The sequence below is a fragment of the Centroberyx gerrardi genome, chromosome 11, assembly GCF_048128805.1.
Source record: "Centroberyx gerrardi isolate f3 chromosome 11, fCenGer3.hap1.cur.20231027, whole genome shotgun sequence".
NCBI classification, from domain to species: domain Eukaryota; kingdom Metazoa; phylum Chordata; class Actinopteri; order Beryciformes; family Berycidae; genus Centroberyx; species Centroberyx gerrardi.
Genome location: NC_136007.1, coordinates 18629605 through 18656896, shown reverse-complemented (window position 1 = coordinate 18656896; position 27292 = coordinate 18629605). Strand labels below are relative to the sequence as shown.

At 41.2% G+C, this 27292-nt stretch overlaps 1 protein-coding gene across 1 annotated transcript in view; it reads right to left on the bottom strand.

The window, feature by feature from the left end:
- LOC139913267 (roundabout homolog 2-like) overlaps positions 1-27292 on the bottom strand; it is an 87534-nt gene that overhangs the window by 15947 nt on the left and 44295 nt on the right. The window contains exons 3-15 of the mRNA XM_078286411.1: positions 23783-23940; positions 23527-23647; positions 23238-23376; positions 19960-20096; positions 18675-18686; positions 18004-18128; positions 16268-16439; positions 12054-12259; positions 9547-9628; positions 9269-9434; positions 7971-8137; positions 7741-7862; positions 4052-4283 (exon numbers count right to left, since the gene is read on the bottom strand). Of these exons, the coding sequence (XP_078142537.1) occupies positions 4052-4283; positions 7741-7862; positions 7971-8137; positions 9269-9434; positions 9547-9628; positions 12054-12259; positions 16268-16439; positions 18004-18128; positions 18675-18686; positions 19960-20096; positions 23238-23376; positions 23527-23647; positions 23783-23940 (1839 nt within the window). The remainder of the gene's footprint in view (positions 1-4051; positions 4284-7740; positions 7863-7970; positions 8138-9268; positions 9435-9546; positions 9629-12053; positions 12260-16267; positions 16440-18003; positions 18129-18674; positions 18687-19959; positions 20097-23237; positions 23377-23526; positions 23648-23782; positions 23941-27292) is intronic.

The window sequence follows — 27292 nt, the reverse complement described above, 5'->3', positions numbered from 1 at the left end:
TCCAAATCCTACTTTACTGATCACACAATGACAGCTATACCGAGCAGACCAGCAGGTCTAGCTGTGAGTGGAGTAGCCTGTGCCAAGAAAGGATGGCTGAGCCCAGTAGCTGACATCACTTCCATAATGGATTACCATCATCACACACATGTTAATGCTTGCAAAGTAGAAGCATTCAATTTATCTAAATGAAAACACTCAAATTCCAGGTATTATAATGGAGGCTCTGTGATGTTTTGTTGATAGAAATGTGATCTGTGGCACACGGTGCCAAATTCCAAGTCACACTCTGATGGCTCACTGTTTAGATGTACAGAAGTGGCCTGATAACCTGGATGGACAGATCAGAGATTCAAAGAGAGTGCAGACAGCAGGAGGCAAACAGCGTGTCTATGCAACTGAGCACAATAACATCCGTCATTGTACATTCGACTGTACAACCGCTCCGGGGATACAGTTTCTCACTCTTCTCATTAAAACAATCATTATGTTCTGACTGAGTGGATGAAATAACTACTCTGAACCCAATTAAGGAGCTGCATAAAAATAATGCCGTCTGTAGTAAATCCATGTAAGCAAGCCATTGGATTCCATAGCAGTGTAATGGAGCCTAAGCAGGTGGGCCATGACATGACTGTCTTGTTTGCCACCTGGCCTGAGAGCAACCTGGCTACTGTGGCTTGAACACTCCAGATGGGCTTCGCTCTGGAGATGGCTGGATAGAAATGCAGTGAACACGCTCACAGCATGTCATTTAGACAACAGTGTGTCATTTAGACAAGAGCCTGTATTGTTAGACAGGAGGAATAAAGCCAAGTCCTACTAGGAATATGGGAGAGAGCCTCCTTAGCCAGCTGGTTTGAGGCTGACCTCTGCCAGCCCTCCAACACCTCTGGACTGCCCTTAAAATCTGGCTCAGCCAACTCATGAATGAAGCAAAAGAATATCTATTTTGAATACTGGGAAGATGTACCAAACCCCCCAGATAATGTTGTTTTTCCCTAAAAAGAGAGGCTCTAAATAGCTATGGTGTGTTGGCAAAATATTTGACAGAAGTTAGCAGTACAAAGATAATAACTCTGCTCTTTGAAATGCAATTTTTATGCCATTTAACAAATTGATTCATATGCCCACTGGCTCACCAAAACCCAATCTAGGGATATCTACAGTATGTTCAGCCATTTAGATTGTATCACCCTTCTAACTACCTTCCAACCTTCTAATCCTTCTCTGAAATAACCATTAAAAAATAATTTTCACCAATTTTTGATTGCCATAACATTGCGATAATTCTACCGCTCAGAATGTTAAATCAATAGGGCAAATATGGCAGAACAACCCAAGAAATCTCATAGCAAAGCAACCAACAACACTAACTACAATATGCTAAGAACCCATCATGGATATATATTTAGTAGACTGGGTAGCTAGCAAAGTGCTGGCTAGGGGGAGCAGAAGGAAGTCAGCCTTTACAAATAGTTTGGATCACCTACCAACATTATGAATATGGGGGATATTACAGCACTCGACTCTTTCAATGTGGTTCTCTGGTTCATAGCTTATTTAGGCAATCCATTATATTTGTAGGTCCAATTTTACAGATGAACCAATCCTTAATGTCCTTATTAACAAGAGAAAATGCAGCTGCCATGCAATAAAATCTAGTAAAATTGGAGGCATTCGCACTGAACAATTGTCCTACTTGCAAAGCTGCATTCTCCATAACAGTTTGGTTTTCTGACAAAATAGCATGTGAATGCAGGTATCAATGGGCCAAGGGCTATCTGTCCACCAAATTTTTGTTATATATCTTCTTAACAAACAGACAAACATATAGGTGAAAACATAACCTCTTTCCAATGACAATAGCGTGGGGGGTCGAATAAGGGAGCAACTGACAGGAATTGTGCCATGCACAGATGCACAGAGACCGGTTCATCTCCGCGGCTGAAGACAATTAGGACCTACGTAACACACACCACCCCAATGACAACAATTACATTTACGTTTTTTGGCATTTCCTGCTACAAGCACTGTCTCTCAGAGTGACCTACAATGAGTGCAACAGTAGAATAACTTTAAATTCCTACATCATCAACATTATAAACAACCAATGGCAGGGAAGGCCTCAGGCAAAGGATGTAACAAATATCCCTGTATCCCCTAAATGATTATGTATACAATAAGTAAAGAAATGAGAGCGAGGGAGAAAAGTGTTTTTTTTTCAACAATACAGTATATCATGTTTCATTCTACTTTTTTCCATCATCAACATTTTGCATGAATAGAAGTGCTGTTCCTGCTAATGTATCTGGCTTTAGCAGTGGGATTTTGCTTATGTTTGTACAGCTATTAACAGAAAACTAAACCATACATTCAGTTTCACCTAGTTCTTGGCTACTCTCATGCCAAAGAAACATCTTAATATAACATAAAAAAAAATAATGCATTTTGTTTGACCTAACAATCTACAATTCTCCAAATGTCATTTCAGTGGTGTTGTCTCTGCAAACTGATAGGGCTTTTCCAGTCAGTCATAGGCTTACATCAGGAGTTGATGAGAACCATAAAGCATGTTCTGCAGCTTCCCTATGTAAGAGAACAACGCATAGCATTAGTAGGCTTTAGGATGATCACAATGCCAGTAATGACTCAGGATTACACTGATATCAAAGAGGACCAAAGAGCTCTTAATAGCATGACTAATACAAAGACTGATGACTACAGTATCAGTAATGACTAAAGAGTATATTGATAGCAATTGATGCTTACATCAGAAAGGACATACGTTTATATTCATAACAGTATGATAACACAAGAGGCACTTGAGCTGCCTAATCTCCACCATGATATATTAAACATAACCTGTTATGCTAATAAGGTTATTAATTAAGCTAAATAATGCATTCATTAATTAGCAAATATTTCTATGTCAACATACTTACCTTCACATAACAAATGTGTGGTATTAATATGAACTCTGTATCGTAAAGAATTAAGGCGTTGCAAAAAGTCTGTTTCTCCTCATTAATATGCAAATTTATGCAGCAAGGTGCTCCAAAATTGAACCTGTGGTGTACGTGTGAGGGCTCTATTATGTATTGTTATTGAGTTATTATGTTCACAAGAATGTGTCTACACACAGATACAGATACACAGACAGACACCACCATGACTACATTGTATGAACATGAAAAAGGTAACAAAAGGATTCTTTCCTCAGCTTTACACTGTTAAGGTAGGTAGCTCCTAGCTAGTGAGTAACCTGATGCTAAATCTTCCTGGTCCTGTTGCTCACTGAGCTGAGCATGGCATGAACACTGTCAGGGTTAGGGGCCCACCCATACAAATAATGTATGCACTCATGGTACTGTAAAGCACTCTGGAGAAAAGTGTCCACCAAATGGCATGTTATGGTAGCTTGCAAGCTATCAGTAGCTAATCAAGCTGAACTTGGACTGCAACTGCAAGTCAAGAAAACTCAAGGATTATAGACATGTGGAGAAGCCAAAAAGTCTTATTACCAGCAAAGCTCATTGGAGATTGAGTGTGTATGTGTGTGTGTGCGTGTGTGTTTGTGTGCGTTAGTGGATAGAGGGGGGTGGGGGGGTGTCATATCATGCAGTCACAGTGTGTGTGTGGTTGGTGTGCGACAGCGACATGGCAGCAGGGGTCCACCAAGGAGCAGGCAGAGAGCTGAGCTTATGTCAAAGGAGACAGTTTCCCTCCTCCCCCCTCAGCCCACCACCCCACGGAGGCAAGGGCCTGTCACAGACCCCCGCTGTGCTGTCTGGGAGACCTGCTTTCACACACAGGGGAGATGCCGCTGCAGCACGGTGCGTGTGTGGGTGGTTGTACTTGAAATGCCATTATCTATCAGTATCCAGGCATGAAACCATTACCAGAGGCCACAAAATAGAAAAAAGTAGGTAGAATCAGTTACACAGGAGCATCTGTCCATGTGAAAACAACTATCTCTTACATTTCACGCGACGTATAGTAGGCTATGAATTGGATTGTTGTATGTAATGTGTATTCATTTGTCGGTTACCTTCTTCCATGGTGCGTGCTGTCATGGATTCACTGTCTGCGCCTTGGAATTCATTGAAGTACGGCCGCACTTTAATCTCATAAACGATGCCCTTCTTCAGACCAGAGAGAGTTATGTCCCTCTCTGAGGCGACCTTCAAGTCCTGAGTCTGCCAAGGTCCTGGGGAGGGCAGTCCTGATGTCTGCCTGTACAGGACACGGTAACCCTGGATGAACTGGGACGGATTCTCCACCTGAGAGAAAAAGAGACGGCGAGACAGAGAGAGAGAGAGGGATAGAAACAGAGAGAGAGAGAGAGAGAGAGAGAGAGAGAGAGAGAGAGAGAGAGAGAGAGAGAGAGAGATGGAGAAAAGGGTGCGGCCTGGATTATAATATTCCAGTAATGATGTGCTTGGTGCCAAACATCTGTGTGCAAACTGCTCCGGAGTAATGGATCAGCATTCACTTTGCGCCCTCTTTCAGTAACCAAGCTTGCCTTGAAAATCATACAATCCAATTAGCAGACCAAATTCTCAGTGAAAACACAGCTGAAAACACAGTAACTTTAAGTGAGAGAACTTTAGCATGACCTGGCACCGAAATAGTGGATCAAAATAGTCAACTGTCTTTTTTCTGTTAATATGGCCGGGAAAAGTTTCTTGCTGGTGAGTTTCAAGGGAGAATTGTAAGACATAACGGACATAACTCATAGTAATGGCTTGTTAACAGGGGCAGAAGCAAGAAAAAGCTTTTACAGGTGAAATAAAGCAGCTGTTTACCGTCAGCCCAGTCCAAATAAATCAGCTCAAGTCTCTCTTTCTCTCTCTCTCTCTCTCTCTCTCTCTCTCTCTCTCTCTCTCTCTCTCTCTCCCTCGCTCTCCCTCTCTCTCTCCCTCCCTCTCCCTCTCTCTCTCCCCCTCTCTCTCTCCCTCTCTCTATCTGTCTGTCTCTCTCTCACACACACACATACCTTCCTTCTCTCTCCCTCTCCCTATACCCTCAGTCTGCATTTCATTAACAAAATGATTTGTGAATCTAAAAGCCTTATAACAGTAGCTCCACCTCTCTCTGTACTCCTCCCTTACTTGAAATAGAATTTATGTGGCTGAAGCCATGAATCAAAATAAATTACCCTCTTTTGTGTTCACTTTCCCCTTGTCTTAGAAGACAGCTGCAGAATATATCACAGGACTATACCCAGTGTACACTTCCGCTGCCATTCAATGTAGCTAAATACTATCAGATTCTAGTTTCCAAAATCTAGCCTGTGTTTCTATTATAATAACAGCGTGTAATTAAAAAGATTTCTAATGTGGTGGTTCCATTTTTTTACATAGCTAGTTGTCAAAACACAATAAGACATAAATAGCTCTGAAATTAGATTACATAAAAACACAAATACTTTCCTTTCAATTTACAAATTAGTCTGTAATTTGAATTCAGTTATTATTATGTAAATACCCCCTTTGTATGCTATACAAAGAAGCTATTTAAGGACACTATTCACAACTGCTCAGTTTTAAGATGCTCTAAAAGGTACACTATGTATGTATGTATGTATGTATGTATGTGTGTGTGTGTGTGTGTGTGTGTGTGTGTGTACACTACAAAGTGTGTGACAATGTATGACATATGGGGTATGTAGTTTGATATGGTGTTCCCTACTACTGCTATTTTAAAAAAGAAAGAGAAAAGTACAAATCTGAGATACATTGGTTTGCTATGCTTTTTTTTATGATGTTTGCTGTTTATTGCATTGCATTAGCATTATGTCTATGCTGCTGTGCCCACATGATCTCTATCATCCCAGAGAGACTTGTATGTTGTTGGATTATTTTTGCTTTCCATGGTGCTGAAATTCTTGTCTTGCATCAGTACTCTGGCTGTTTGAATTGAGCTTTGGAGGCGAACAACAATAATTTCAGCACCATGGAAAGCAAAAATACAACCTATGTGCTTGCTGTTTGTGACTGTACTCACTACTGTGTAAGTCAGACTTGTACATGGCAGCTTTATCTACCTCATTCTCTACTTTTATTACTTTTGGTTGATTGTAGTGGTCATTGGTTGATGCACTGATTGGTTGGCTGTCCAGTCCTAGAATGTGAGGCCAGACAGCAATGTCTTCTTTAATGTTCTGATTTTAAGGTTGAAGTTAGGCTGGTATTTGTTGTGGACAATCGTATGAGAGAACAGCTACTACAGGATTAAAGCCCCTGACACATTTGAAGAGGAAAAAAAACGTTATCGCCGGCAGAGCACCTGTTACGCATTGAACCACTGTAATATTGTAACAGCTGGCAGGTGTGTATGTATGTGTTATGAGTTTGGAAGAGAGAGCGAGAAAGTGAGAGAGAGAGAGAGAGAGAAAGAGAGAGTGCACACGCTTTGCAAACTGCAGACTAATGGTACATTAAATGCATTTTTATTAAGCAATTTTAAAATTCAAATTAAGGGCCCATCAGATTCCCCCGCGGTGAGACGTCTACACCTCATGTGGCTCTAAACAACTTTTGACATTTCCTTTGTTCTTTCAGAATAATCTAAACAAACAAGTATACACTTTTCAACAATAATGATGACAAGTTTAGGATAAACAAATTATTAACCATTATTTATATACAGTATGTCAGTATAGAGCACATTGGCTGTATATGGGAGTTATGGGAGTTTCTGGTAAGTGTTTGAGAGTTGTACCTCAGTACCGTTTGCCGACAGTGTCAGCTGTTATTCTCAGAAGAGCATAAAAAAAAAAAAAACAAGAGTAGCCACAATTTAAGATTTGAAAAGCGACCTGAAAATATAACGTTACAAAATAAAATAAAATCACCAAAAATAGCCCATTACTACAATTTAAAAACAAACATCACTGCTAACATACATTTAGCAAGACCTTTAGACCACTTACCATGCAGAAGACATGCAAAATCTAAATCAATCTATCATTGTAAGACACAACATACCTTATCAGGAAACCAGGGAACTTGAAATTAGCAACTAGTTACTACCTTTCAATTTTAATTGAAAAAGCAATTTTAATTTTTCAGAAATGTGAAATTTGAGTGCAACCTGTGCGACTGTGTGACTGTGCGACTGTGCGATTGAAAAGCCATTCACCGGCTTATAAAGGTTACCACCACAGGAATTTCAGACATGTGCAGTACAATAAGGACCTATTGAAAATCACCCTGCAATATCAGCACATTTACATGCTTGCCCTACTGGCAAGCATATAAAAGCTTAATAGTGTAATGACAAGTCTGTCATTAACCCACACCAGCAGGCAGGAAAGGACACCTTGCCAAGAGACAAAATAACATTTCCCAGATAAAAGGCTGACTTCACACTGCCTCCAGAAGTGACACAACATGTTGCACCTAATGGTGATCTATTTGTCCTGAACAGAAACATTAGTCTTAATTCCTGCATCACCTCAAACCATCACAAATTGATGGAGCACCAGCTGTTCTAGACTATGAACGTCTAGCCATCCCACAATTGCTATGTGTGTATGCCAACTAATCCAACACCATTTTCTCTCCAAAACACAGTGACATGCCAAGTATGAAGTTCTCAGACAAGCTCAGACAAGATGTGGCTGTACTCCAGGTAATGACACATGGAGTAGACCTCACACAACGCATAAGTTATTAATTATTAGAAATACCCAAAGACAAACAGTTGGTTATGATAAGTGTTATGAGTACTCACAGTCCATATGACCTGCACAGAAGTGGAGCTCAGCACCACAGGGTTATGCATGCTGACCACCACATCTCCCAGCTCCTTCTGCACGCGGCGATGGTCCACACCCTGCGCTGTAGGACTAATGTCTGTGAGAGAGAGAAGGGCAGGGATGTAGAGAGAAATAGTGACGCAAATAACCAAGAAGCCGCTTACGGTAAGGAGTTTGAAATCCATTGGTTGTCTGATGTATATACCTTGTGTGCGGACAGGCTCAGACATGGGGCTGGGGTCCCCGAGCCCTTGAGCATTGACTGCCCTGATGATGAACAGGTAGACAGTGTTGGGTCGCAGGTCTTTGACCGTAAATTGGGTGGCCTTCACATGGTCTGCCACCGTCTGCCAGCTGTTACTCACCGATTGACTGCAGGAAGAGCATAAATAAACCAAATCAGTGAGGTAAAATCGTTTACGTACTTTGGAGGAATTAGCGCACTGAAGGCTGTGATATACTAGACAATTTATTTGGGGCATTGTTGGTGGCCAACGCTCCCAGAAACAGAAAACAGGAAAAATAATGAGACACAGGTACTCACACTCACTACTGAAATGTATTGAAATATTTCCTGTCAAAAAGAAATGTAATCAGTGCAACAATGCTGAGGCAACTCCTTGGGCAATCAACATTGTCCAGAAAGTTGCCCAATATATCACTGCCTTCAGGCTACATTGTTTTAGTCTTGCAAGATTTTGTAGTCCTTTCTTACATTCAACTTGTTGGTCTAGCAAAGAAAAAAAAAAAAATCTCTCATGCACCAGTCATATTTGGCTTAATATTCATGAAATAGAATTCAAACAATGGAAGTTGGTGTCCATGCCACTCACACAGCCAAAGGACATCGAACAACTGACCCATATTTGCTCAAATTCAAACAGGGGTGCTTAAACCACAACAAAATTACCAATTCAAAGATGATTCCCAGTCTGGTTGGAGCCAGGGCAAAACTGTTGAGATATATCAACCCTGTGTATATTAACCCTGTCTTTACCTATAGGCATTATTTCATGATTAGCATATGATACTTGTTTCACAGCTACAACAATTCTAAGTAGAACCACAGATTTGAAAGTTTGTGATTATATGAACTATGTCATATTAGGTTACTGAAATGCGGATAGTAAGATATCACAAATTTGTTGGTGATGTAAAAACACTGCTGTAAAACAATGGAGCTTCATGACATTGACTGTATTGACATTTTTTTCTTTATTTAAAAAGGTACTTTTGGGGAAATGTAATGGTAAATCAAATTTCCTGGAGTTAAAAAAATTAAGTTTGAAACAAAGCATTTTTGCCTTTAGCCTTCTACTGATGATTAATGCTTTTATACTCCAGTTAAATAAATTATCGAAGATAAGCCATCCAGAATGTAAATTGTGCAGCCTGACACAAGTGCTGGCTTGCTTGAATGGCCATATAAGCACCCACATCTGTTATTGCCATGAAAGTTGGGGGTCACTAAATGTAGCTTGAGGCAGTAGGTCACAGACATACCCAAAGGCCTCAATGACATAGGAGGACACTGGGGAGCCCGCCTCTGGCCCCTGTTCCCATGACAACGAGATACTGCTCTTGGTCACATCAGTGACCTCTGGCTTGGAGGGCGGCCCTGGGAGCGCAGTTGCATTGTGGGACATGAAGTCTACGAGGTCAGTGGAGTCTGAAAAAGTGGGAATCGTAGAGAGACAAAATGAACATCTATGTAGGCGAGGCACATCAAATGATGAATTTTGTGTTTATTTTGAATCTGAATTATTTCCAATGAAACAGACCTCTGACATCCAAGTAAGCGCTCCATGAAGTTTCCCCACTGGAGCTGGTAGCAACACAGGTGAACAACCCTGAGTCAGAAAGCTAAGGAAGACAGATGATGACAAACCATATCATTAACCCACCATCAGAAAGTTCAACCAAGCTCCTATTTAGTCTACAGCAGGGATGGGCAACCATGTGCCATGGAGGGGGGAGAATCTGCAGGTTTTCATTCCATCCAAAGACTACACCAGATGATTTCACTCTCTGGTTGAAGCTGTGCTAACCAGTGAAATCACATGGTGTAGTCTTTGGTTAGGATGAAAACTTCATGCTCTTTCCCCTGCATGGCACATGGTTGCCCATCCCTGGTCTACAGTATGACCACCTTAACAATTATAAGGCTGGTTTCACAGACACAACTTCAGCCTATTGTAGACTAGAAACTTTTACCCAGTGGGAATTGCCACTGAAAAACAGAGTTTAGTCAAGGACTAGGCTTAAACCATGTCTTGGAAACTGGCCCATAAAGATTTTCTCTGCTCATCCAAATCACAAAAAATACAGCTTTCAAGCCATGCTCTGTTGTTGTGTTCTTCTGAATCCAATAGCCTTTCTAACTCTGATCCCAGATGGCTTCTACAAGCTGTTACGTCAACCTGGGCTTTTGAAGGAGGTTTGTAGCTAGTAGTACAGTAAAAATGCATTAACCTCCGCTGGCCTGCGTTTGGCTCGAGAAAAGCACAAGAGTGGGTGAGAGGAACCTTTAGCACCGGCCAATGAAAAAAGAGCCCAGTAAGAGCTTACATTAATTTTCTTAATTGATTTCCTCCAATAATAGTCACCCCCCCCCCCCCCACTCTCAGGACCATCACCATTATCATCATCAATGCTGACACAGGGAATAAGAGACATGACAATCTATTTCCCACTGGCCATGCCTAAGGAGCCACTGACAACTACCCTATCTCTCAAGAGAGAGAAACAGAGTGCGAGTGACACACAGAAAGCACTTTGACACAGTGATAGGGTGCTGTATATTGCAGTTCCTCCATTATACTCCCCGCTTAGACTCCCCTCCCTGGTCTCTGTCCTTGAGTTTCTAACCGCTGCCTGGGAGATTTGCACTAAATAGCAGCATTTAACGACTTATAAAAATCAATACTCTCTATTCATCGTTTAAAAGCAACCTGACTGCACTTGTCCATTTGAATTACATTCAGCTGACATCAGTTGGCAGATGAGAGAATTTCTCTTACCGCTTTCACATGCAATAGAAGTATGAATTGTACAAACACAACAACTCGCACACACATGCCCACATGCACGCACATATTATCTTCTTTTTATTTACTGCGGCAATTATTGGTAAAAAGAAGGCAATCAAAATAGAGAAACAGAGAGAGAGGGAGAGAGAGAGAGAGAGAGAGAGAATTTGGGTTTCTTCCAACTGAAGGTCAAACATTTCCTACAGTGTGGATGAATGCAGTTTGCTGTGTATAATATGCTGATATACAGCATACAGCTTGAAGCTTGGTACAATGTGAAATATGCATACACAATATGATTGATTGCGTGTATAGAAGGGGTTCTCAAAATGTTTGATGCTGAGGTTCCCCTAATAGAAAAGAACAAATAGACAACTTTTGATAGACTGGAGTGGAATTAAAGTTCAGTCATTGTCTACTATCACACAGTGAGCTAGCCCTCGTAGTTCCACCTCAGACTTCTCCCAAACTATTGAAATTAACAAGGCCATCTTTTAGCAGCTCCAAAAAATACATAAAATGTCCATCAAATTTCTCCAAACAGCTTGTGCATTATAATCCATGTGATTTGTAGCCAAAATATTGCACTGTGGGTCCACAAGTTCAATATTTACCTCATTATATCCTATATTTACACCCTTCTAGTGGAAGACTTTGCTTGTTACTGTAGGATGCCGTTCGCATATTGAAGAACAAAGCAATGTCAGTGTGGAAAATATAGGAGATAACAAGGTGAACATTGGACTTTTGGACCCACAGTGCAGTCGTTTGGCTACAAAACACTTGGATTATGCTGCATGAGCCTTTTGAAAAATGTAATGGACATTTTATGGTTCTTTTGGAGCTGTTGAAAGATGAGACTTAGCTTCAATAGTTTGGGAGAATGGGGCTAACACTCGCTGTGTGCATGGTGGCCCTATGAACTTCAGTGGAGTTTTGACTGACATAAGGTTGAGTAGAAAACAATCATTTTAATGTTGGGGTGAACTATTCCTTTACAGGGTAAACAATATTTAATTATTCTGGGGACAAACTGGGGATCCTTGGGCCCCGGTCTGAGAACCACTGGTATATTAATAACAATAAGAAGAAAGTGATGCTTTATTGATGTGTATAGGGATTCTCTTCAGGTCAGAGTGTATGTTCAGCTACAGAACAGGAAGGAAATCTTACTCAAGGATCCCTCAGCAGGGTGGATGCTACATGTATTATGCTCCATGGAAAAACTCCCTATCACCCTATAGTCTACTGAGACCCACCCTGGTACTCTGGATCTGAAGGCTGCCGTGTTCCAGCAGGGACAGTCGAGGGTCCTTCCCCAGCAGACTGGCCCCATTCTTTCTCCAGGTGACCGTAGGCTCTGGGTCCCCTGACGCCTGACACCTAAGTAGGGCCACACCTCCCACCGCCTGCGTCTGGTTCGATGGGCCCTGCCGGATGATGGGTGGGGGGCGGTCCTTCAGGGCTGAGGGCAATAATCAAGGAGCAGGCATTATTATTTGGTATTCAGCATTGACATGTCTGAATAAATTTCCAGTGCTGTAATGTTGATGCCATACCGACTGTGATTTTCATGTTTTAACTTCAGTTGAAACATTCTTAATCCTCCAGCTAGATAAACTCAAAAGTTGTCAAGCTAAAATCAAGGCTGTTTTTCATAGTTCCTGAAAAGTTTACATTTTTGGGATGACACAATGAACTCTTGCTGCTTAGAATTTTCCCGTATTTTGAAAACACAAAATGCATGACCTTATCACAAGGTGTTGGTGATAATTCATGATTGCAGTAATTGCATTAGTGATTGCAGGCCCAGGATGTTAGGGTTCAATCTGTGACGGATCTGCTGTGAGAGGAAGTGACTGTTTTGTGAGCCATTTCCACAGTATGGCAGTGTGCTCATGGCACTGCATCACACCTTTGAGCTCTAATTACTAGGTGTGGATTAACGATGCCTCACCCGTGGTGCTAATTACCGTACCTTCTTTGTAACACCTCTCAACACGTTCATCCCCTCTCTTTCTCCTCTGACTCATAGCTGCACCTCCTCCTTCTTGGCATCTCTCCCCCACACAAAACTAAACTTGGAATTAGCATGCCAAGCAGAACAACAATACATCTCTTTAAAGGTCTTTAAAGCATGTTATATCATCCAGCGAACAGCCTCTGCACTCGGCAACAGTAATTTCTGGAGTGTGAATCTCTAGGCCTTGTAACTCCCCTCCCCTTCCAGTTTCCTCACCGCTGCTCTCCATTGTTATCAGGCCTGTCTCCATTCACACAAGTGTTTACAGCAGGTTCCCCTATTCTTATCTTTTATCATACCTCCTTCAGAACAAGGAGGAACACGGCAACACAAGCAGAATAGCTGAGAAAACAGGTACAGCCAGACGTAGAACTACATATGATACACCGGACACTATAGAGGCTAATTTGTTTGTATGTTGGGCATCATCTACATCAGGGATGGGCAACCATGTGCGACTGAGTGCCATGAGTTTGCGGGTTTTCATTCCAACCAAAGGCTACACCAGGTGATTTCACTGATTAGCACACCTTCAACCAGAGAGGAGGAACTAATGAGTGAGGAGTGAAATCACCTGGGGCCAGATGCATAAAACTCTGTGTAGATTCAAGACTAAAAATCTGTGTATGCACAAAATTGAAAATATGCATGCGCAGTCTCTTCTTCAAATTTATAAAACCCTGCATATGTGGTGTTTATACATTGCGCCGTTTATAAATGTCAATCATTGTGAAACTGTGCGTACGTGCACAAGCCTAATACCCCTCCCACAGTTGGCCATAAATAGATGTCAACACAGCCCCAGTTTAACCTAGTTTGGACATAAACAGCAATCAGGCAACGTCCTCTAACAGCACCAAAGCAGACGTTTCATCATTATGCATAGCCATTATGCACCGCAATGTAGGACGCAGGGGAAGCTTGTCGATATGTCATCACAGCAGCCTTCATATCAGGAAGGCGGGACATACAAATGGTCTCTGCTAATTGCTAAAATCAAAAAGTAAAATTAATTTTTCCTGAGGTTGTGGTAAGATTTTAATGTTGTATTGTCCAACTCGGGAAAAACGGACACACACAATATTAACTTATCCTCCATCTTTCAGCTCTTTGTACGTCACACAAAGCTGTAATTTGACTGGACGCACTTTGAAAGGTCAGTGGCAAATGGGGTTAAAGTTCAAATAATTTGAGCTTTGAGCGCAGCAGCAAGGTGGAAAATCCAAGCGGTTTGTGACGGCCAAGTTAGTGTTGCCTCTAGGTTTGGCATCAGCACTCTCTCCATATGAGAAGAATGGCTCAGCCAGCGCAAAGCGGTTTTGCCAGTGATCATGTGTTGACCAAATAAAATGTCGCCCAAATTCCTTCTCTTTGCCACACTGCTATATCACACTCAGGTCTGCTGACTCATACAAGTCTGTACGCATGGAGTAGCATGCATGGAGGTCTCACAGCATGCTCTCTTTTATAAACACAAATTTCTGTGTGGAAAGTGGTGCATGCATTCTTTTTGTGTGTATGCATTATTGATCTGGCCCCTGGTGTGGTCTTTGGTTAGAATCAAAACCTGCTCACTCTCTGCCCTCCATGGCACATGGTTGCCTATCCCTGATCTATATCATATTATAGATAAACATGAAATAGAGTTTTGCTGATATACCAAGATCAAAGTGTTATGAATATGAAATAGAACTGAGGTAACAAAGATGCAAGCTTCCAAAATTATGATAATTTGGATGATCAAGTGCAGCTAACAAGGGATTACTCTCCTTTGCATCATTTCCCCACAGCGACCTTCTGTCCATCTATCTTTGCAGCCATCAGTCAGTGACATTCCTCATGTCCCAACTGCTTTATACAGAACACTTTGATATTGATCCATCTCGTCTGAGTGGCAGGACTGGAATCATTTCCTCTCCAAAAAAAAACTTGAACAGATGTTAATTTAATAATGTGTGGGAGAAAAAGCCAAGAAACAAATGGAGAGAAGGGCATAAACAGCTCTCAGCTGGCAGTGGCTCAGCACTTAATGCTGACATTAATGCTTTTTCAGAGAGAAGTTTAAAGTGACTCTCCATCAAGGAGAGAGAGTTTTTATTTTAAACTGTTTCAGTATTTTCAGACCATTCAACTTTACCACAGCCAGGTGATAATAAAAAGGATGATTGCATTTGACTGGCTTTTAGAACATACAGGCGCATCTCTACCAAGGCAAGTGTGGGCAGACAAATAGCCTCTAATGTATTTAATGTTTTAGTAGGTCTGGACAATGGTGCAAGCATGTGTATGTGTTTTCTTGTGTGATGTTAAAGCCCAGTATGTATCAAAATAAAACAAATGTATCAACATGAATTAGAAAATACAAGTGGCAAGACATGTAAAATTATACTGCATGTATTTGGTATTTTCAAAGTATGGGAAAAATCTAAGCAGTGAGAAGAACATTGATCATGTGTCGTTAGAAAGTTAGAAGATCACAGCCAAAACTGAAAATGGTTGACTTCAGGAAGCTAAGTATATAGTTAAATGTATGTTAATGCAGAATGTCCTTGTTTTGATACTTCCCAAGCCTAAAAACTGAGTGATATCTTGACATAAAGGAAAACATCATACATGGGTTCGGCTGTTAAGAGCCTCAAACTGGACATTCTGTGCCATCTGCCCTTTTGAATCTCTTTCTACTGAGCATTCAAGTTGTAGTTAGATCAGATCCTGTGTAATGGTGAATTGATCGCAGGACTACACGTTCCTTGATGTTATGTAATGATCTCTTGATGAGGCCTATTCAGCCATCCTGCAACCATTTATATGTAATCACTAAGCAAATGGGGCAATTTATTTTGGAAACACAATTATTTTCTACAGTACAAATATTATTTCATGAGACCTATCTTGTGACAAAGTATCTTTTGCCCATAGCAATTGAATATGATTAATTAACATATAGTGAAAATACCACTTGTCTCTGGGTGTATTGTATAATCAGATGTGAATCAGGGTAGTGTACTGAGCAATGTAGTTTTTTGCAATCTACCAGTTATTAGTAGCAATAGTTAGTTAATAGTTAGTAGTTTAATAGTTAGTTAATAATTTAGTACAAAAAAAAAAAAAGTTACTTTCTTTATAACGGGCTCATTCCAGTGAATGTTCATGTGCACTGAGCCATATATAAGTGTTGCAAGTACATAGTAATACTGTGCAAGTATTATTAAAATCTCCCTAACGCATGATGTACCTACAAGAGCGTAACGGCACAATGTAAGTAAAAAGTGTTTAAACATAATTACACTTTGGTGTTGGTAGATCACCTCAGGGAGTCAAGTGGAAAGTAGAGCTCATGCCTCAAGAAGGTTCAAGAAGGTTACCCACCGCTAGTATACTGTATAGAAGAGCATTTTCTATCTGTGTGTGTGTGTATGTGTGTGTGTGTTTGTGTGCGTCCAGCCTCACCGTCTGCTACCTCAAGCTGGGCCTTGGCCATGATGCTGCCTGCTACAGTGAGGGCCTGGCAGGTGTAGTATCCTGCGTCAGAGCGCTGCACAGACGCGATGGTCAGCTCTCCGTTCACAGACACAGACACACGGCTGTCGCCCTGGGTCGGCTGGTTGGGGAACAGAAGATCCTGCAGACAGAGAACGTGTGAAGAAAAGTAAATGATATGGAATGGCCTACTGGTGTGGCAGCTCAGTGGCAGCTCAAGCTACGGGTTGGAGTCTCTTGAATGTACTGACTTATGATACAAATATGTTTAATAAAAGCTTTGTAACTTGTAGAAAATAAAGTAATTTTTTTCACACACAAGTTATTTTTAAACATTCTAAAGAGAAAATTGGGACCCAAGGCAATGTTTATGCTTATTCTCAAACACATATATATATATTTTTTTTTTTTTCATCTGAGACATTTGGGAGCAAATTGTCAATTCAAAATGCCTGATGTGAAGGCAAAATCATATCACACACTTAAGTATTCACCCATTCCCAGTCAAACCACAACAGCTACATGAAGCGCCTGAAAGCCTGAAAAAATTGCAAAAAGTCCCTGCCTCCTCATCACCTAAAAACAGTATGAGGTCATCAAGGGCAAAAGTATTTACATTCAAAACAGACTCCATCAATTTAGAAAATAGATGTTTTTGTTCACCATTCTGCAGAATTGCCCTCCCCTGCTCCATCTGATGGCCCACTTTGTCATGTGTGCACAACTGCTGCGCGCTTTTTACACCAACGTAAAATAATTAACTTGCAAACTAAAAACTCCTTAGTTTCTCAGCTCTTTTCAGAGATGAAGTTACCAACAGCTGTGAAAAGCACTATTAGCAAAGCATTCTGTTTTTCTATCTTTTCACTGTTCTTTCACTTTTCACTTCCACAATAATCATGTATCAGGTAAGCTTTTGCTGGCACACTGCACAAACATGGAAAAATGTATTGATTTTCACTGTATAAAAATACCATACCCCAAATTATATATGTTACATGTCATATACAGTATGTATGCCAAATATACAAGGATTCCTGGTGGTTCAAACTTGATGTGTAATTTATGGAGTTAAGTAAATGACATATACTGTTGTGTCAACCAACAAAACCAAATACTATTGACTAGAAAGGCCTAAATAAAAAAAAGACAGCCCATTTAATTTAACTACATATTCCAACATTTATGTGCAATTCTGTTGGCAAAGTGGGAGGTCAATGTCTTGCCTACTAGGGCTGAATAGCAATTTACACCCATAGTGAGAAGCTTATTGTGATAACCTGCTGTTGGGGTCATGAAATTGAGGCATCACCACTGTCTGTTTCCCCACCCCAAGCAGACAAGCTGATGGGCAGCGAAGGACATTAGCCCGCTCCCATTATGTCTAATGACTCTAATGCAGCACATGAACATTGTTTCTTGTGAAGTGAATTGGCTGGTCACAGCCGTGTAGATTGATGATTGATGACCACTTCATTATCTGTATGTGGCACAGAACCACGTTCTGTTGCCCCCTGCCTCGATCCATTTAGACAGATCCTTGGCCATCCTTCATAATTCAATTATATCAGTGAAAGGAAGGTTACTTTGGCCGGTCCTGCTGAAGTTATGTCTGTATAACAAGACAACCACAAAAGAGAAATAACTCTCCCGTCACGCACACATGCAGACAGACACGCACATAATAAACAGACTAATGTCCTTACCTGGCTGCCCTCTCGCTGCCAGAAGACAGTAGGCTGAGGTTTGCCCTTGGTCTCACAGGGAAAGGTAGCTGCCCGTCCCTGAGCCACAATCTGGTCGCGGGGTCGCACCACAAACTGGGGCGCCTCTGAGGTCAAAGGTCAAATGAAACCACAACACAGTAGCAACACATGTGCACAGAGTTCTGTAGGTGTGTATTACAAGACTAACTACTGTGAAATAGAAATAGCTCAGCTGAACTTCCAGCTACAAGCGAAAAGGTTCATGCATCAGGTCTATTCTATTCTTTGAAGACCCATTACTTGACTAAGCCAACCACACAAGCCATTCATCCAGGTGCCAACACATCTGAATGAATGATATCAACTAATTAGCAGGGTGCCTTAACACACATTCTCTATCCAGGTCTTTGAACTATGGTAAGGCATATCAACCACATCTGGACCCCCATGTTGAAGGAAGTGAGCTGCTACATCCACTGTTGCAACACAAGACTGCCAAGAAGGGCAGGGGTTGATACTAAGGATGTAGATGGATGCGCATGTTCAACATAAGCTCGATGAATGTGTATGTGGAATGCTACAGCAGTAATGTGTGTGTGCGCACACATGCGTGCGTGTGTGTGATCAAAAACAGAGAGAGAGCATGCAGAATGGGATCAGCTCTTACTTACCGACAGGGCGAGCTGGTGACAGAACAATGGTGTGGGTGAGATTAAGACACAACACAGAGAGGAGGAAAGCAGAGGAGTAGAACAGAGGGACAGAAAAATAGAAATGAAAATCAGAAATGAATGAGGTGGTGTTGGGTTTCTGTCAATGAGCTTAGGGGAGAGGAGAGTGGGGCTCAGTCACCAAAACAGGTGATGGCATGGGCCTCAAGGAGAGGGCATCACCTTGGCAACAGCAGGGGAGGAGGGTAACCAGTGCCAATAGACTTATCTGTAACATTTTACTTATACGTAACAATTAATAACACATTCACACATTTTGATCTGTTTGGATATCAAGTTCTCTCAGTAAACTGTAATTGGTTAGATGAAGCAAGACTTTGACAAGCGCAAGTCCAGAGAATAGAAGAAGCACTTAGTGGATAAAATAGTGAGGCATATAATAATATAACTACTGCACAATGTCTGAAAAGCATATTTTAGTTTTTTTGGTAATTTTAGTAGTGGCTATTTTTTGGAAATAATGCCAATTCCCTGGAGGACATTTATTTTGAAATTTTAACTGGAACAAAGTTTCATGACTGAAAAATGGTATATCACAATTCATGAATGACAAAAATGATACAAATAATAATATGACAATAAAAATAATATTTGTATAACACCAAGGTATACAATAAAGTATGAATCAGCATTCATGAATATGCCATGTAACTCTTCTTCAGGTGTTATGAATGTGTTGCTGAAGTGTTACTAACTTATCCAAAGGTGTAAGAACAACAATGTTTTTGACACACTCCAGTGATATAAGAAATGTTACAAAACAGATGACAGAGGGGAATCTCACCTGCCAAATGCCTAACTTTTTTTTACATTATTAACCTTTACTATGAAATTGTTTCCTTATTTTTTCCATCCCTCTTTCGATAAGACAGCTCCCTCCCACGACCCCAGGGGAGAGAGTTCTGGTTCAGATATGGAGTGAGTGGGCTGGATGAAGAATGAAATCCCCAGGAGAGGTCATAACATTGCACTTACTAGGCTTTGGTTAGGTTGTTCATATCTGGAGCCTAGCTGGAGATCTGGAGCAATCAACCACATTGGGCCCCTATATGAAAGAAGAGCTGAGCCCAGCTCCAGGCTTGCAGCAGGGGGGCAATAACACTCACAAAGTGGGTAATAGAGGACTGATTGTCCTGGGGGCCTGCTTTGGCAGTAAAAAAAAAAAAAACAGCTCAGGGATGGGTCTTGAGCTTTTGCACCAGCTAGTCCATAACCAGTTACCCACCTCTGATAGTCAGGTAGGCGGAGGCTTCCACTTTGCCCACACGGTTCTCTGCCAGGCAGGTGAAGGTTCCCTGGTCGCTGGCTGATGCTTTCTTTATCTTAAGCAGGAAATCCTCTTTTTCATATCTGATGTCATACCTGGCAGCAGAGAGGAACACTGGAGTCAAGCTCACTGTAGTCAGCATTAATGATAAGTCAACTGACATCTAAGGTTGATTTTATTAAAGGGTGACGGTACCCCCAGTTTCAGTCTCTCTCCGCCTACATCACTAGTTTGAAAAATACAATGAAATGGGCATGGAGAGCAGCGGCGGAGGGGGAGGGGGGGGTAAAGTAAGACCCCATGAAACATCCAATGACATTCACCTACTCTGAAAAAAAGAGAATTGTTGATTCAGCGCCTACAACAACAGCAGTTCAACATATGCACTTATATGTGGCGGTAATGCCTAGTATTAACATCTCAACAAATGTTTAAGTGTTTGCGACCACTTTAAACTGGAAGATTGATTATGATTATGTATATTTAAAAATACATGTTTTTAATATAGTATATATATATATAACAAACTGAAATTGAAGGGAGGTTGAGTCAACGCGTGTGATGTCTTTCATAAAGGTTGTGTCATTTTTGATAGAATAAAGACAGACTTTCTGAAGCAATTAAGACTCCCTGCTGCACACACTTTGCTACAGAGGCAGAAAAAGGGGAGCAATTATGCTGAGATGAAGGCATGGCAAAATGAAAGGTGCTTTCAGCTGGAACCCTGACTGTTCCACTATTTCAATATTTATAAAGGCAAACCACCCACTGTGGTGTGGGTTGTGCAGTATGCAATATGTGTGTGTGTCTGTGTAAGTGCATGTGTGTGTGTGTGTGAGGGAGAGAGTCAAAGAGAGAGCAAGCGAATGAGAGAGAGAGAGAGAGAGAGAGAGAGAGAGAGAGACAGTGAGAGAGGAAGACAGACAAACAGTCTGAGAGTAAGGGAGTGGCTGAATCTGACAAACTGAATTTGATGAATGAGCTGAGCAGTAAGAAATGACTAATTCATAGAGATGTACCACGCATCAGTGTGTATCCACCAGTGCAGCATACTGTAAGACAGCAGTGGTGCAATAGGAGTGAAAGAAGCGTCTCAGCGACCAGAGTGGATCTAAGAGCCTCAGAGGGGCTGCAGACTGAACGGGTAGAGCAGCGAGGAGTTGGGCTCTCCCTCTCTGGGGTGTCTTTTGGTGTGAGAGACGCAGGGTTCCTGTGAAATTGTCTAGCCAGCCATACCGATTTAGAGATGGGAGACTAGCTAGGCAGAGAAACGGCACAAGTGGGTGAGAAAAAGTCACAAATGAAATGGATGTTGCAAAAGGTGTGGGGAGAATATCGATGGGGCTTTGTGGGGTCCGTCCGGAGTCTGGTGAGGACTCCAGTAACGGCACATCTCTGACCCAGATACAGACTTCCCAGGAGGCTGACGGGTTCAGGAAAAGAATGAAAGAAAGGGAAGGAGGGAAGTGAGGCGAGGCAGTTCTGAAAGTAGGACATGTTTCTGGAGTCAAGGGGTACTGAGGGAGAGGGCAAAAAACGCAGGTAGAGAGACAGGCAGCTAGACGGAGAGACACGCAGGTATTATATTCTACCTCACTCCATCACCATGACACCTCCGAAAAGGCACCACATTGTTTCTTTACAGTTGGCAGTAATTACCTAGAGTGATCATCTGTAACAGGTGTTGGTAAAACATTCTCCCAGCTGTGATTTCTGGATAACCTAATTTAACAGGGCTGACTAACTAGGTTGACTAACAGGCTTTATATTTACCCAAATTTGACCTCTTTACACACACACAAACACATATATATATATACATATATATATACGTATATATACAGTATATATGTGTGTGTGTGTGTGTGTGTGTGTGTGTGTGTTATTCAATCAAATGTCTAGAAAGTAGGCTATCTGATGCACTTCTGATGATATAAATGAATACACATCCAAAAACATAAACTCAAATTAGTCTTATCATTGCAGAATTTCCATAAATCAAAAGGCAGAAGAATAGTTGAGAACCATAAATAAACCAATTAATAGAACATTCCTGTCCACCTGTGGTGTCCCATTGGTGCCTGTGTGAAAAGATGTGGCTGCGACCGACTGAGCAACAGTAGGTTACTTCTAATACAGGTGGAATAAATAATGATTTTAACAGTAATAGTAGTAGCAAGTACTGATCGCCACCATGTTTTTGTTAATATCAAAATGTACCCATGACCCTGTGCAAGTCTGCGTTTGCACAGATGGCAAAAACCAAAAGTGAAAAGAGTAATACATTTATATGCCACATTAACCCGTTTAATCTGGGTGTAAGCCAGGCATCTTAACTGGGTTTCTCATGATTGGAGTGTGGGCATATCCAGGTTATTCTAACTGAGTTATAACATTTACATGCATTGACCCAAAACCAGCAACTGTATTAATAACAAAAAAGTGTCTGAGACCAACATAGATTTACTCAACAAGTACTAAAAGAGCCAAGTTTCTGATTGGGTCTTGGGATTTAAATTTGTAAAGTGCTATTTTGTTTGGTGGATCTGAATTGTTGCTCTAGATACTTAGTTAGTGACAGCATTTAAAAAGGGTGAGTAAAATGAGTTGATGTGGGTTTACCCTCCACTACATCCCTGATTGTCACACAGTATGAGATGTCATTCAGACAAGGCCTGCTTAAAATCCAGCAAAGAAATTGTCAATGACAAGAATGTTTTGTCATGGCTATATTGCATAATGATATATGTATAAGTGAAGGAAGTATAAAGGCCCAAGCCATAGCTATATACTGTATATTGTAGCAACCTCATAACACAGTCATGCCAGGCTCACAATGAATTAGAATGAATATGAAGTTTTCTGATATTATTATAATACACTTAAAATGTGCCTATAATGTGGGTACATTTAAATGCCTTATGCACGACATACACACATAAAGTAAGGTGTTACCAACAACAACACCTTACCAACAAAAAATGCTTTCATCTCTTGGTAGCAGAACAGTCCAAACAGCACATTTCACTTAGCTGGGATTTAGGAATCAGATTCTCTGTGGTTGATAAATAATGTTTGCCACACTGATCGGAATCTTTATGAAGCAACATGCTGGATGCTTGCCTGTTGTAGACAGGGACTCATTAGCACTGCTTCAGTATCCATCCATTACCACTTTTACAATATTAGTTATGCACACACACACACACACACAAACACACACACTCGTTCCTCACCTGCCGCGGGGCACATCCACGTCCTCTTTTTTCCAGCGCAGTGTAGGCGGCGGGTCACCATGGACCTGACATCTGAACTCTACGCTCTCCTCAATGAGGACCACCTGGTTCACGGGCCGCTGCACAAACACCGGTCTCTCTGGATGTGGGCAGCACACATAACATGGATACTAAGTATACTTCAGGCACACTGGTAATTCTGTGCTTGTGAGCAGTAATTATCTGAGGAAAAAAAGTGGTGTTAAATTGTTTTTTGAACTAGACTAAGAGCGTACACCAGGCTCCTTACCAAACACAGAGAGCTGAGCGGTCTCACTTTCTCTCTCCCCCACCATGTTGGCCGCCACACACACATACATCCCTGCATCACTCTTCCTGGTGTTTGAAATGGTCAGCTTCCCTCCCCGAACCTGACAAAGAAAATGTGTGATTGCAGATACTATATACAGTATAAGCTTATTCAAACTGCTTCCAATTGCAGCTATTTCACATTGGATATCAGGTGCAAGTAAAGGCAGAAGAGTGCATCCTGGGGAATAACCCACCGTGATCCTGTCGTCTTTGAGGTCCAGACGGGCCTTGTCCTTCCTCCAGTAGGTGGTGGGCTCAGGATGCCCGCGTGGAGCCTGACACTCGAGGCTGGCAGGCTCTCCAACCGCAACCACCGCGTCCTGCGGGTTCTGTCGGAAGTCGTCACGTAACACTGAGGGACAAAAAGGGGGAGGGAGCGGTGGTGGGGTGGTTACTCTAAATGTAACGATGGCTCTTCCTTCAGCTGATTGAGTTTAATTTTGGTTCAGTGGCCACATTCTGAAAGAGGGCTTGCTGTAAGATGGAGCAGTATTGGTAGGCTGACCTGTGGCCTCTACCACCTCTTCTACGTCAGAGAAAATCACAGTCTATCTCAATGGTGAGATAGACTGGACTCAACTATATTAGGTTTCTGAGGCTACCTCAGGATACGGAGGTATTGTACCTCCAAAGACATGCAGGTCAAGTGAATTGGAGACTTGAAATCGCACATACTGTAGGCGTGAGTGTGTCAGATGTGTATGTATTATGGTATATAGTAATGTAGTATGGTATATGACATGTGTATGATAAGGTATGTAAAGCCCTTTGAGACATGCTTGTGATAAAGGGCTATATAAATAAACTTGACTTGACTAGCTGCTGGTAGCAGGTATAAGAAAGGGAGGCCTAGAACAATTGATAAAAACAAGTCTAGAAAAGTTATTTTTATGGAAAGATTTAAAAGATGATACTTTAGCCAGTCTAATATCCTCAGTAAGATCATTCTAAAGTCTAGGAAGCCTGATGGCAATGGCCCAATCACCTTTTGTTTTCAATTTACTGTGGCACAGCCATTAGTGCCTGGCTCAACGACCTCAGGCTGTGGTCTGTGCTTGCATGGGGCTAATTGGTCTGTGATTGGTCTGTACCTTGGTGCCAGACCCATCCATGTTTAATTGATAGCAGTAAAATCTTAAATCAATATTAAAACTAATAGGTAATAAATGTGAAGATACTAAAAATGTAAAAGAGTGATATGACCTTGTCTTTCTCTGTCTATCCCAAGCTGCTGCATTTTGTACAAGCTGGGAACATGAGGAGAAAAAGGGATTTCAGTAGTTGCAGTCTAAGTGAGAAGAGTGAAAAACAGGGATGATTGTTTTTCAGATCACGAAGAATAAAAGCATCATGATTTTGGAAGGTTTTTCTCAAATCAAAGAAATAACTATCTTAACCTGTGCATCAAAGCTCAAATTAGCATTACTCTTAAATTTAATTTGTGGTGAATCAACTTAATGGAGTTGGGTTGGTAGTCCAAGAAGCACTATCTCTGATTTGGTTTCAATGACTTGAAGAAAACTCTGTGACATTCAGAACTTTATATTTGCAAGGTAATTTAAGAGAGTGGCTAGACTATCAGTATTAATAGGTTCTATGGACAGATGGAACTGTGTGTTGTTTGCCTCATAGTGAAAATGGATGTTATTTTTGTGGATAATACTGCATTTCCCTGCATGTAATCTGACAATGAAGATGAGCTGCTTATTATGACTGAAAGCATTTCACTGGAAACGTAGGAACTGAACCAAAGGAGAACTATGTCCAAGACACCAACTTAGTTTGTCAGGCAAACTAATTAAATGGTATGATCTACCGTATCGAAGGCCATGCTGAGCTCTAAAAGAATTGAAACATTTTCTGGGCATCTGCCACTGAAAGAAGGACATTGGTCATTGTGCTGTGAAGTGCACTAAAACCAGAATTATTTTGACTCATAAAATGCATCCGTTGGGTTGAGAGAGCGTTAACCCTGGATAAAAACGGCAGTCCGGGCCTGCAGGAGACAAAGGGTCAAGACTAGGTTTCTTGAGAACAGTTTGAACCACTGCATGCTTAAAACTGGAAGAGAAAGTACCAGTGGCCAGAGCGCTATTGATTAGAGATCAAATTCTCAGACTGAGTCAAATGCCTCTTTGAGAAACTCTATGGTACAGGTGGAGGGTCTCGTCTAGGACCAGGGGTGAAATAGCTTCAAAACAGCAGGATTATCAACAGTGACCATAGGTCCCTGTGAGAGGGAGAGATCTGCTACTCTGTGAGTCTCATATCCTCAACTTTTTTAGTGAAGTACACTAAAAATCCTTCACACTTGTCTTGAGAGACTTCAATGCAATGGCTAGAAGAGGGGCTGATAACTGAGTCTATAATATTAAAAAGGACCCTCGAGTTCTGAAAGCTCTTTGAAATAAAGCCAGACAAATACGCCGCTATTGCATTCTTTAATACTTGAATACTAAGTCCCTCATTATATTGTTGTTTGTGTAAATTGTATTGACAGTTTGTATTAGTATTCCATTTATGTGCAGCTTTTCTGCATTCTCTCGTTGCGGCCAAAAGTTATTTTTTACTTATCCATGGCAGGGTTGTTTGTACTTGATTTTATGTGTTAAAAGGAGCAACGGTGTCAAGAATACTCAATCAAACTCCTGTAAAAAAAAATCACCAAACTCCTCAACAGAAGTGCTGCAGTAATGTTGGAAGTGATTGCCAAAAGGACCTCAGAGAATTTCCTAGCAGAGGAAAAGTTCAAGTTGTGGGAACAGAAGCTAGGAGTGGGGAAAGACAGGGCATGAACAACAATGGCCTTAGAGTCAGATACACACATTTCTTTGAGTACAAGATACAATGCTTTAAGTGTATGTGTTTATGTACACAAGTGTCTTGACTTACTTGGATTTAGCCCTTTTGCTTACTTGATTTCAACCATTTTACTAAAATTCCTCCAGTGGACTCAGTGTTGTGCAAATTTGTACATCTTTTACTATGGTGTTTTTGATTCTTTCATTTGGGCTCTTCTCCAGCCAATTCTTGATCTTCCACGTACAGTATGCTCTTTCCTTGTACGGTCTAAGTGAGGGAGTGCCTGGAGGTGTTGTTTTCCTTATTGTTTTTCCAATCCAGACCCACTTTGTGCATTTGTGCTTGTATTTGTTGCTCAGGATGTTTGGGCAATGTATGCCAGTGATGTTTCTTAGATGTTTGTTTGGAGTTTATTGATGTCCTATATGTTTGTGATACCGAGTCAATCAGATTTGAAAATATGTAAGGATATAACACCAGATTTATTTGACCATTTAAATATATATTGAATGTCTCCCTCCTGTCTTTATGAAGCTGTCAGCCACTGTGAACTACTCTCCAGAACGGCTTGAGATAGACCATTTTGATGATTGTTGTGAACTTTATCAGAATCCAATAATGTCAAATGTTTTTTTCTCCATCAAGGTTGTCTTTCTGGAAGGCCAAAAGTGTGAGATCTAGGGGCATGTTGCATTATATGCTCTGCTCAACAATGGGCAGTGTGCTAGGAAACCATTGTATGGCAGTGTGATAGGTGCATGATCTGTCTTGATCATTAGTTAAATCGTAATTTAAATGGACTCCTTCTAATTTGTGTTTATTGAAGTTATCTATTGGCACAAATATTGTTACCATTGGCTGAAAACCTTTCATGACCAAAACATGCAGTAAGTGGTTAAACT